Raw genomic sequence first — 12,542 nt, 5'->3', positions numbered from 1 at the left:
GTTGTGGTCAAGAAGTTGGGCACCCGGACTTCCCACCCGGTCCAATGGTTAAGAATCTACCTCGCAATGCAGGGGACATAGGTTCGATCCCTGGTTGGGGAACTAAGATCTTGCATCTGTTGGATCAACTAAGCCTGACACCACAATTAGTGAGTCTACATGCCACAACAGAAGATCCCGCATGCCACAACTAATACCCGAGGCAGCCAAGCAAATAAATAAATGATCAATAAAAAAATTTTTTTTAAAGAGAAGATAGGCACTGAGGCCCTCCCATGGCTCCCACAGCCTTTCCTTTCCAACTGCAAGCTTTAATCTCCTTGTCTGTTAAATGGTACCAGTATACTACCTGGGGCTGGGAGGGACTCTCGTGGGGCTGGGAGGATTAAATGATAGTGTATGGAAAGCAAATGCTAACTGCTATTGTGTGTCTGTGTGTGTGAGTGTGTATGCACGTGCACACTGGCAAGAAAGTGTTCCTTTATTTACTCATTCATTAATTCAACCCCTATCACCTATTAACACATGTCAGGCAAACTGCTAAGAAAAGATGAAAAGTGAAAGGCAAAGGAGAAAAAGATACACCCATCTGAATGCAGGGTTTCAAAGAATAGCAAAGAGAGATAAGAAAGCCTTCCTAAGTGCACAAGGCAAAGAAATAGAGGCATACAATAGGATGGGAAAGACTAGACATTTCGTCAAGAAAATTAGAGACACCAAGGGAACATTTCATGCAAAGATGGGCACAATAAAGGACAGAAATGGTATGGACCTAACAGAAGCAGAAGATATTGAGAAGAGGTGGCAAGAAGAACTGCACATAGAAAAACTGTACAAAAAGGTCCTAATGACCCAGATAACCATGATGGTGTGATCACTCACCTAGAGCCAGACATCTTGGAGTATGAAGTCAAGTGGGCCTTAGGAACATTATTAGGAATAAAGCTAGTGGAGGTGATGGAATTCCAGTTGAGCTATTTCAAATGCTAAAAGATGATGCTGTGAAAGTGCTGCACTCAATATGCCAGCAAATTTGGAAAACTCAGCAATGCCCACAGGACTGGAAAAGGCCAGTTTTCATTCCAATCTCAAAGAAAGGCAATGCCAAAGAATGTTCAAATTACTGCACAATTGCGCTCATTTCACATGCTAGCCAAGTGATGCTCAAAATCCTTCAAGCTAGGATTCAACAGTATGTGAACCAAGAACTTCCAGATGTTCAGGCTGGATTTAGAAAAGGCAGAGGGACCAGAGATGAAACTGCCAACATCTGCTGGATCATAGGAAAAGCAAGGGAATTCTAGAAAAACATCTACTTCTGCTTCATTCACTATGCTAAAGCCTTTGACTGTGTGGATCACAACAAACTGTGGAAAATTCTTAAGGAGATGGGAATGAATACCAGACCACCTTACCTGTCTCCTGAGAAACCTGTATGCAGGTAAAGAAAGAATAGTTAGAACTGGACATGGAACAAAAGACTGGTTCAAAATTGGGAAAGCAGTGGATGAAGGCTGCATATTGTTACCCTGCTTATTTAAATTATATGCAGAGTACATCATGAGAAACACTGGACTGAATGAAGCTCAAGCTGGAATCAAGATTGCTGGGAGAAATATCAATAACCTCAGATATGCAGATGACACCACCCTTATGGCAGAAAGTGAAGAGGAACTAAGAAGCCTCTTGATGAAAGTGAAAGAGGAGAGTGATAAAGTTGGCTTAAAACTCAGTATTCAAAAAACTAAGGTTACGGCATTAAGTCCCATCACTTCATGGCAAATAGATGGGGAAACAATGAAAATAGTGACAGTCTATTTTCTTGGGCTCCAAAATCACTGGACAATGACTGCAGCCATGAAATTAAGCTTGCTCCTTGGAAGAAAAGCTATGGCAAACTGAGATAGCATATTAAAAAGCAGAGACATCACTTTTCTGACAAAGGTATGTATAGTCAAAGATATGTTTTTTTCAGTAGTCATGGATGGATGTGAGAGCTGGACCATAAAGAAGGCTGAGTGGCAAAGAATTAATGCTTTTGAACTGTGCTGTTGGAGGAGACTCTTGAGAGTCCCTTGGACTGCAAGGAGATCCAACCAGTCCATCCTAAAGGAAATCAGTCTTGAACATTCATTGGAAGGATTGATGCTGAAGCTGAAGCTCCAGTCCTTTGGCCACTTGATGGGAAGAGCTGACTCACTGGAAAAGACCCTGATGCTGAGAAAGACTGAGGGCGGGAGGAGAAGGGGATAACAGAGGATGAGATGGTTGGATGGCATCACCGACTCGATGGACATGAGTTTGAGAAAACTCCAGGAGATGGAGAAGGGCAGGGAAGCCTGGACAGGGGGAGGAGTGGACACAGCACAAGGGGAGGGATGTGGGGGCTCCTGAAAGGTGACCCAGCAAAATGTGCTGAAGAACAAGATGAGAGATGAGGGGCCTTAGAGCCAGGAAGGAAAAGTTATTTGATAGCACAGCTGAGAGGCAAAAACGTGTCTTGGATATATAGGCTCCCACTTGGGGGAGATGCTAGAGTTTTAAGAGCCCAAGCATTTGTTCGCCAGCTGCCTGCTTTGTGAACTGGTTATGTGACAGTCACCACCAGACAGGGACTTCTGGGCTGTGGAAGAAGTGACTGGTTTTCTACACATTCTGGAAAAGGTTCTGAGCTTTCCATCTCTCACCTTCTCATAACAAAACCCAACCGGCGACCAGCTTTGTAGAAACAGACCTTCAGACCCTGCTTTGAGGGGAGAGAGCACTGGAAAGGGATCACAGGTTTGAAGTCCTCTGTCACCGAACAGGAGCTCTGTGTCCTACCAGGGTCCCCAGCCTCTGGGATCTAACGCCTGATAACCTGAGGTGGAGTTGATGTTACAATAATAGAAGTAAGGTGCACAATAAATGCAATGTGCTTGAGTCACTGGAAAACTGGTGTCTTCAATGAAACCTGTACCTAGTTCCCAAAAGGTTGGGGACCACTGCTGTTAACCTATAAACAGAGCTAAGTCCTAATATTGACCTTATACAGCTTCTGTAAAGTTACACCAGACACCACATGGCAATACCAAGGGGAGTTGAATGGAATGGCTAAGGTTGTCTGATTAGGAAGTGGCTGAGCTGGGTTTAGACCCAGGTGAGGAGACCTATGGCCCTCCCAGAGCAGAAGAGGCTGCGTTTCAGTCCAAGTGGGGAGGGGGATGGTGTGGCTATTCTCATGCCAGCTCTTCTCAGGGATGTTTACTATATAGAGAGCTTGGCAGGGGACACAGCTTGATAGTTGGATGAGAAACCCTTTAGTAGTAGTCACGTACAGATGTGAGAGCTGGACCATAAAGAAGGCTGAGCACCTAAGAACTGATGCTCTTGAACTGTGGTGCTGGAGAAGACTTGAGAGTCCCTTGGACTGCAAGGAGGTCAAACCAGTCAATCCTAAAGAAATCAGTCCTGAATATTCATTGGAAGGACTGATGCTGAAGCTCTGATACTTTGGCCACCTGATGTGAAGTGCTGACTCATTAGAAAAGACCCTGATGCTGGGAAAGATTAAGGGCAGGAGGAGAACGGGATGACAGAGGATGAGATAGAGTTTGAATAAACTCTGGAAGATAGTGAAGGATAGGGAAGCCTGGAGTGCTGCAGTCCATGGGGTCACAGAAAGCCAGACACGGCTTAGTGACTGAACAACAGCAATCTCAAATGAAATGAATGAGAAACCGCAACCTCTAGGTCCATGTCAGTTCAGTCAGTTCAGCCACTCAGTCGTGTCCGACTCTTTGCCGCCCCATGAATCGCAGCACGCCAGGCCTCCCTGTCCATCACCAACTCCTGGAGTTCACTCAGACTCATGTCCATGGAGTCCGTGATGCCATCCAGCCATCTCATCCTCTGTCGTCCCCTTCTCCTCCTGCCCCCAATCCCTCCCAGCATCAGAGTCTTTTCCAATGAGTCAACCCTTCGCATGAAGTGGCCAAAGTACTGGAGTTTCAGATTCAGCATCATTCCTTCCAAAGAAATCCCAGGGCTGATCTCCTTCAGAATGGACTGGTTGGATCTCCTTGCAGTCCAAGGGACTCTCAAGAGTCTTCTCCAACACCACAGTTCAAAAGCATCAATTCTTTGGTGCTCAGCCTTCTTCACAGTCCAACTCTCACATCCATACATGACCACAGGAAAAACCATAGCCTTGACTAGACGGACCTTAGTCGGCAAAGTAATGTCTCTGCTTTTCAATATGCTATCTAGGTTGGTCATAACTTTTCTTCCAAGGAGTAAGCGTCTTTTAATTTCATGGCTGCAGTCACCATTTACAGTGATTTTGGAGTCCAAAAAAATAAAGTCTGACACTGTTTCCACTGTTTCCCCATCTATTTCCCATGAAGTGATGGGACCAGATGCCATGATCTTCGTTTTTTGAATGTTAAGCTTTAAGCCAACTTTTTCACTCTCCACTTTCACTTTCATCAAGAGGCTTTTGAGTTCCTCTTCACTTTCTGCCATAAGGGTGGTGTAATCTGCATATCTGAGGTTATTGATATTTCTCCTGGCAATCTTGATTCCAGCTTGTGTTTCTTCCAGCCCAGTGTTTCTCATGATGTACTCTGCATAGAAGTTAAATAAGCAGGGTGACAATATACAGCCTTGACATATTCCTTTCCCTATTTGGAACCAGTCTGTTGTTCCATGTCCAGTTCTAACTGTTGCTTCCTGAGCTGTATATAGGTTTCTCAAGAGGCAGGTCAGGTGGTCTGGTATTCCCATCTCTTTCAGAATTTTCCATTTTATTGTGATCCACACAGTCAAAGGCTTTGGCACAGTCAATAAAGCAGAAACATGTTCTTCTGAAACTCTCTTGCTTTTTCCATGATCCAGCGGATGTTGGCAATTTGATCTCTGGTTCCTCTTCCTTTTCTAAAAACAGCTTGAACAGCAGGAATTTCACAGTTCACACATTGCTGAAGCCTGGCTTGGAGAATTTTGAGCATTACTTTACTAGCATGTGAGATGAATGCAATTGTGCAGTAGTTTGAGCATTCTTTGGCATTGCCTTTCTTTGGGACTGGAATGAAAACTGACCTTTTCCAGTCCTATGGCCACTGCTGAGTTTTCCAAATTTGCTGGCATACTGAGTGCAGCACTTTCACAGCATCATACTTCAGGATTTGAAATAGCTCAACTGGAATTCCATTACCTCCACTAGCTTTGTTCATAGTGATGCTTTCTAAGGCCCACTTGACTTCACATTCCAGGATGTCTGGCTCTAGGTGAGTGATCACACCTTCGTGATTATCTGGGTCATGAAGATTTTTTTGTATAGTTCTTCTGTGTATTCTTGCCACCTCTTCTTAATATCTTCTGCTTCTGTTAGGGCCATACCACTTCTGTCCTTTATCGAGCCCATCTTTGCATGAAATGTTCCCTTGGTATCTCTGATTTTCTTGAAGAGATCTCTAGTCTTTCCCATTCTATTGTTTTCCTCTATTTCTTTGCATTGATTGCTGAGGAAGGCTTTCTTATCTCTTCTTGCTATTCTTTGGAACTCTGCATTCAGATGCTTGTATCTTTCCTTTTCTCCTTTGTTTTTTGCCTCTCTTCTTTTCACAGCTATTTGTAAGGCCTCCCCAGATAGCCATTTTGCTTTTTTGCATTTCTTTTCCATGGGGATGGTCTTGATCCCTGTTTCCTGTACAATGTCACGTACCTCATTCCATACTTCATCAGGCACTCTATCTATCAGATCTAGTCCCTTAAATGTATTTCTCACTTCTACTGTATAATCATAAGGGATTTGATTTAGGTCATACCTGAATGGTCTAGTGGTTTTCCCTACTTTCTTCAATTTAAGTCTTGAATTTGGCAATAAGAAGTTCATGATCTGAGCCACAGTCAGCTCCTGGTCTTGTTTTTGTTGACTGTATAGAGCTTCTCCATCTTTGGCTGCAAAGAATATAATCAATCTGATTTCAGTGTTGACCATCTGGTGATGTCCATGTGTAGAGTCTTCTCTTGTGTTGTTGGAAAAGGGTGTTTGCTATGACCAGTGTATTTTCTTGGCAAAACTCTATTCGTCTTTGCCCTGCTTCATTCCATATTCCAAGGCCCAAACTGCCTGTTACTCCAGGTGTTTCTTGACTTCCTACTTTTGCATTCCAGTCCCCTATAATGAAAAGGACATCTTCTCTAACATGTGCGACAGTGCTCAGCTTATCTGTACTCGGAAGCATGCTGCATGCTGTATGCAGACCAGTTGGGCTTTCCAGGCTGCAAATCAGATTGAAAAGTTTGGGAGTGCCTGGCAGCATCATGTGGTGCTTTTGGTGGAAATGTCCATGTGGCGGAAACACTTCGTCTCAGGTGGAAAAAATGAAGGCTCTAAACCACCATGGCCCCCTCTTCGTGAGCTGGCAAGTGTAAAATTTGTTGATTCCCATAATAGCTCACTCTGCTGGACTATGGCTCCTGGGGAGTCTTCTATATGCACTGCCTTCCTCTCCTGCCGGGACATCCTTTAGGTCCATTAATGGATCTGATGCCGCTGGGAGTCACTAATTCTAAATTAAAAACCGTTAATTATCCGAGGGGAGCCCACGTGTACATGGGCTGTAACTGTGGAGGCTCTGGTCTAGGAGCCTCCTCCCTGTCTGCCCATCTGTGTACTTGCCAGGCCAGCCACAGCACATCCAGCACTCACCCTGCCACTGCTTCAGCTTTGCCCACTGCAGGCCTCCCCTGCTACCACATAAGCTCCAGCATGTACACTTCCTTGCTCACTGATGTGTCCCTGCTGCTGGTGACTTAGTTGCTAAGTTGTGTCCGACTCTTAGGACCCTATGGACTGAAGTCCCCCAGGCTCCTCTGTTCATGGGATTCTCCAGGCAAGAAGACTGGAGTGGGTTGCCATTTCCTTCTCCAGGGGATCTTCCCAATCTAGGGATTGAACCTGGGTCTCCAGCATTGCAGGCAGATTCTTCACCCACGGCTGTGTCCCTGGAGCTTGGCAGAGTCTCAGAAAATGGTGACTGAACTAACAAATGGGCTAACCAAAGACTGGATTGGAGCCTGAGTGTTCTGAAGCTGTGACATCCTCCAGACGTGGCTCAGCTCTGTCTGGGACGACCCAAGCCCTGCCTTCCTTGCCTGTCTGTTGTATTTCCATAATGCAGGGCTGCCTGGTGCTGTCATTGTCGCCACCTTAGGCTGCCTTGCTGGCTTGCTGGCCTGTCCCTACGCTGGATAGTGAGTTCTTTGATGGCACAATTGTATCTTTTTTAAAAAAATCTGTGTATCCCCAGATATGAAAGGCAAGAGATTACAGGTATTGGTCTTACCATGAGAGCCTCAGGAAAGCAAGCCATCCTGGGGTGAGGAAATGTTGGGTTGGCCAAAAGGTTTGTTCAGATTTTGCCATTAAGATGTTACAGGAAACCCAAAGGAACTGTACTGCCAACCTAATACCTGGAAAGGCTGACACCACATAGATCTGAGTGTCTGCAAGGCCCTCTCTCATGCCAGCCCCAGCTGTTGCCGTGAATCTGGTCCCTGGGATGCTGTGGCCAGCTGCGCTATCAGAGGGGCAGCAAGTATCACCCTCCAGCCACCTAGGGGCTCCTGAAGGGGACCTGTTTGGGGAGTCTTATTTTATAAAGCACAGACTCCTAAGACTCTAAGCCAAGGCAACCTCAGAAAATACAAAGCAAGTAGCTTTCTCATCTAATAAAAAAAATAAACTTACAGTTGATGGCTCAGACGTAAAGAATTTGCCTGTAATGCGAGAGAGATTCAGGTTCTATTCCCGGGTCAGGAAGATCCCCTGGAGAAGGAAATGGCAGCCCATTCCAGTATTTGTGCCTGGAGAATTCCATGGACAGAGGAGCCTGGCGGGCTACAGTCCATAGGGTCGCAAAGTGTCAGACACGACTGAGCAACGAACGCTCACTTTCTCATCTAACAGTGTGCTCTGATACTTAGATGTATTTTAAGATCATCCACAGATGATTCCACATTACGGCTTTGGCAGAAGCCATCACAGAACATGGAGTCAAATAGGACATTAGGTTCTTAAATTAGCATCTTCTGGGAATTAGCACAGTTCCTTGAATCCCTCCCTGGCTACCAGGTGGTATTCACAGACAGTCTCCACAGGCAGTGCCTGAATTCTCAAGACCAGGCTGTCACCCAGGAACCATGTTACAACTCCACGCTCGTGGAGATGAAGTGTGGACAGGGTAATAACCGCAGGACTGGTGAAGGGTGGGACGGGGATCTGAGCTCAAGGTCACCTGAGGTTCTCGCTGCCGTTTTCAAGCATCTCCAGAGACAGTGCCCCTCATTAGAGCTCAGTAGAGTCGCTCATCAGACCTCTAAAGCAAGCACTGCGAGCCCAGGGCGGCAGCTGCTGACGGCGGGCCAGGCCACATGGCTGGTTCCTGCAAAGAAGTCACCGTCCACCTCCTTCCCACCCCAGCCTCACCGAGAAGGAATGCCCCAGCCTTGCTCCTGTCCGCTTCCCAGATCTAGCACGCTCTTCAGGACACCCAGCAAGAAGGCGTCCTTGAAGTAGGGAGCACTGCACATCTCTCTCAAGTGGGGAGGGGGCAGCTTTGAGGCTGCCCGTCATCACCCTCACCTTTGAGGCTGAGCCAAATATAGAAAGCACCAGGGGGTGTGCGGGGGGACTCCTCATTTTCATTCTGCATCACTGTTTGTATCTCTTTTGTGAAAAAAAGATGCACTTCTTTTCCCTCTAAAAATGACGGTGAACGTTTTGCCACGCTCTGAAGTGGGACTTCGTTATCAAGACTTGAGTTAATATTTCCTTCCAGAGGAACATGGCTCTCATCTCTAATGGAGGGGCTGGAGGGCCAGAGAGAATCTAAGGAAATGCACTCTGGATGTGGCTTTTCAAGAGCGCCTGCATCAGGCAAAGAGAACCAGCTTCAAAGCCTTTTCCTGCTTTCATGTGCTTGCAAGTGGCCTGGAAGAGTTCAAAGCGGGGCGCAGGGGGGGCGTGAAACATCCGGCTCCCTCCTTCCCTCCCCACTTTCTTCCTTCTACGGACACTTATATTTATCCTACACCAGGTGCAATGTTAGCCACTGGGATCTCAGCTGGGAGGATCTCGTCTGCTGCCCCTTCAATAAATGGTAGTCCCTTTGTTTTTGCTTTATAAAGTGCATTTACTTCTCAGGGGTCAGTTAAGCACAGGACCAGGGAAGGCAGATCATGTAAAACCAACGGGATTCTATTTCAAGTCCCCAGCATCTGGTGCTGAGCGTCCCTCAAGAAGGAGGTGTTCTTACCTCTCAGCTGCTGGAAGCAGGAGGCGCTGCTGTCTGGCTCCAGGGGGTGTCTCAGGACCCCGTTGCTGGGTTTGGGTCTCTCGTATTCTCTTTCGGGGAGCATGGCCTGCTCACTCTCCAGGGCGTGGTCTGAGTGCGGGGGCAGAGACTGTGGAAACCCGAACATCAAGACGGAAGAGAAGAAGAGTAAGGCACCGCAGAGCAGAAAACCACCCCACCAGGCTCCGATCCAGCGGGGGTCGTCTGGGGTGATGTCCAGGTTACCTGCAACAACCAGAAACAGCGTGGTTAACAGGAGAGCACCCGGCAGGGCCGGGCACTTGGCTGAGGCTTGCAATCAGCTCTACAGACAGGCCGGGGGCTCAGGAAATGGCCTGGGTTGGGGAAGAGTAGACAATGGGCAAAGCAGCCTGTGGCCTCCTAGCTGTGCTCTGGTTTTCCCCAAGCTGAAGGCTGACCACATTTCCTCCTTAATTTTCTTCTCTACTTCGTGCTTGTATCTGTTTAAACAAAAACAGTGAGAAGCCAGACACCCCCTGAATTTAGGCTGGCATTGACTGACTTGGCAGAGCTGCCAAGGTCTGCTAACAAAAGCACAGGGAGACAGAAACATTCATCGTTCAAGGGTGTGTTTTTACTATGTATGTTCACACTCACCCCCCCACAAAGCTGCTACCCTGAGATCCCCTTCCACACCCCACTCTCCCAGCCTTAAATTGGTTCACAGATTATACAGGGCGGTGCAGAATGGAAACCAAGAGCCAGGATACCTGGAAAGAAACCCTGGCCAGTTCTTGCAGTGTGACCTCAGGCTAGCGATCTGAACTCTCCACGCCTCAGCCGACCAATCTGTTGAATGCTGATTATTATGACGGTACTTACCCTGATCGAGTTCGGAAGATCAAATGAGCCACACCAGACACAAAGTGCTCAGAACAGTGTCTGGCGTGTGCTTAAGCACTTAATTGATGTGAGCTTAATATTCATGGTGAGGGTTCTTTTCCTAAGCTGCGTGAGTACGTGTGTGTGTGTTAGTTGCTCAGTCATGTCTGACTCTTAGTGACCCCATGGACTAATTCTTCTGGCAAGAATACTGGAGTGAGTAGCCATGCCCTTCTCCAGGGGATCTTCCCAAACCAGGGATCGAACCCGGATCTCCTGCATTGCAGGCGGATTCTTAACCGTCTGAGCCACCAGGGAAGCTGATGGGGATGGGTTAATTCAAACTTCCGTGATGGGGGTGGTCTGGGGGCCCATCCTTTACTGAAAGCTCGGTAGCCAGTGTCTATGCTTTGAGGCTCCATGCGAGTGGTGTGGCTGTCTGGTACTATGCCTTGTTTGACTTTCCAGCTGGAGTCAAGATGTACATTTCTGTTGCCCCTTTGGTAGATGTTTTTCCCTCTTTCCACATCTCCCTTGCAGAGCAGGGCACTCCCATGTGAGCTGCTTAGAGATATCTCTTTGATGATGATCCCACGCCCCTGGAGCACAGAAGGAAATTCATCTCAGCGATCTGGGATACAGCAAATGAGCTAAGAACTAACGAGGCTGCAGGCTGGGACAGATGGATGGATAGGCTTGGGAAGAAAAATGACTGCAGTCACCAGATGAGCACTCCCTCATGTCTAAAGTCCTCTTCCTGAAGACTCTTCAGTTATCAGTGATGGCAACGCCAGCCGTCACTTGCTGAGGGCTCACTCTGCACCGGGAACTATGCGGAGTGGACTCTTAACTGTTCCAATCAACCCTCCCCACAACCCTACGAGGTAGAGCCTTTTCTTTCTTATTGTCCCTATTTCATACAGATGGAGAAATCAAGGCTTAGAAAGGCTGGGTGTGGGCTTCCTTGATGGCTCCAAGGTAAAGAATCTGCCTGCCGGTGCAGGAGACAAATTTGATCCCTGGTCTGGTAAGCTCCCACGTGCCACGAAGCAACGAAGCCTGTGTGCAGGAACCACTGAGCTTGTACTCTAGAGGCTGGGATCCACAGCTATGGAAGCTCACATGCCCTAGAGCCCATGCTCCACAACAAGAGAAGCCACTGCAATGAGAAGTCCATGCACCGCAAATGGAGAGTAGCCCCCACTAGCTGCAACTAGAGAAAAAGCCTGTGCAGCAACGAAGATGCAGCGCAGCCAAAACCAAAGAAATACAATTATATATATAAAAAAAGGAACAGGAAAGGCTGAGTGCCTTGCCTACATCCACAGAGTTGAAGACCAGAACACAGGCATCCAGATGCCGAGGGCTCTGCTCTCTCCCTCTTGACTGGCAGGCCTTTGTTTTGGGCTCTCTAGAGGGTTCTTAATGGCTAATTCCTCTGCTCTGGGCAGTGGGTAAGATGACCAGCTCTTCTGATGGGTGGCAACTTGGCCTTTGGAAAACACTGGTGGTCTCTAATCTGGAGGCCTTGAAATCAACCAAGCAGCAATAGCCAGGGCACTTGAATGGACCAGATGCTTTTGTGCAGGTACATGCTGGAGAGGAGAGAGCGTACACTCTAGTGGGCTTGGGGCTGAATCTCACTATTTCTACTTACTAGCATGTGATATTAAATCCCACTCTTGTTACTTACAAGTATGTGATGCTGGGAAAGTGAATCACCCTCCCTGACTCTTAGTTTCATCATTTGCAAAATAAAGACAATAGATAGCCAAGGACAGTGGTTACCAGGCTGAGAGGTAATGAACCAGCATCTCCTGACACATAGTAGGCTCTTACGTATTAGAGCACTTAATCTTGAACTTGCAGGGATATATTTATGTCAATGGGAATTTTTAGGTATAGATTTCTTTTCATTTAACAACGCATTGTAAAGATCTCTCAAAATTACCACACATTATATCAATGCTATGTAATATTCCATTTTAGGGATTACATAAATTTTTAGCTAGTTTCTTAAGTCTGTATACTGAGGTATTTTTAAATCTTTTTATTAATATCAACAGTTCTGAGGAGAGCTTCCTAGTAGCTCAGTCACTGGATATAAACAGTATTTTTTAAATAAATTCCTATATGGAGAAATTTTGCATGGTATTAATGCACAATTTGGGCTTCACTGGTGGCTCAGTGGTAAATAATCCATCTGCCAACGCAAGAGACATTGGTTTGATCCTTGGGTGGGGAAGATCCCCTGGTGAAGGAAATGACAACCCTCTCCAGTATTCTTGCCTGGAAATCTCACGGCTGGAGGAGCCTGGTGGGCTACAGTCCGCGGGGTCACAAGGAGTTGGACAGAAC

At 46.8% G+C, this 12,542-nt stretch overlaps 1 protein-coding gene across 2 annotated transcripts in view; it reads right to left on the bottom strand.

The window, feature by feature from the left end:
• Nucleotides 1-12,542, bottom strand: part of SLCO3A1 (solute carrier organic anion transporter family member 3A1) — a 373,911-nt gene that overhangs the window by 65,619 nt on the left and 295,750 nt on the right. For both annotated transcript variants that reach the window (XM_040256981.1, XM_040256980.1), the window contains exon 4: nt 9,303-9,566. In XM_040256981.1, the coding sequence (XP_040112915.1) occupies nt 9,303-9,566 (264 nt within the window). The remainder of the gene's footprint in view (nt 1-9,302; nt 9,567-12,542) is intronic.

This window comes from Oryx dammah, unplaced genomic scaffold (genome assembly GCF_014754425.2).
Source record: "Oryx dammah isolate SB20612 unplaced genomic scaffold, SCBI_Odam_1.1 HiC_scaffold_16, whole genome shotgun sequence".
NCBI lineage: Eukaryota > Metazoa > Chordata > Mammalia > Artiodactyla > Bovidae > Oryx > Oryx dammah.
The sequence above is the reverse complement of the archived record's forward strand: the minus strand, read 5'-3'. Positions and strand labels throughout refer to the sequence as shown.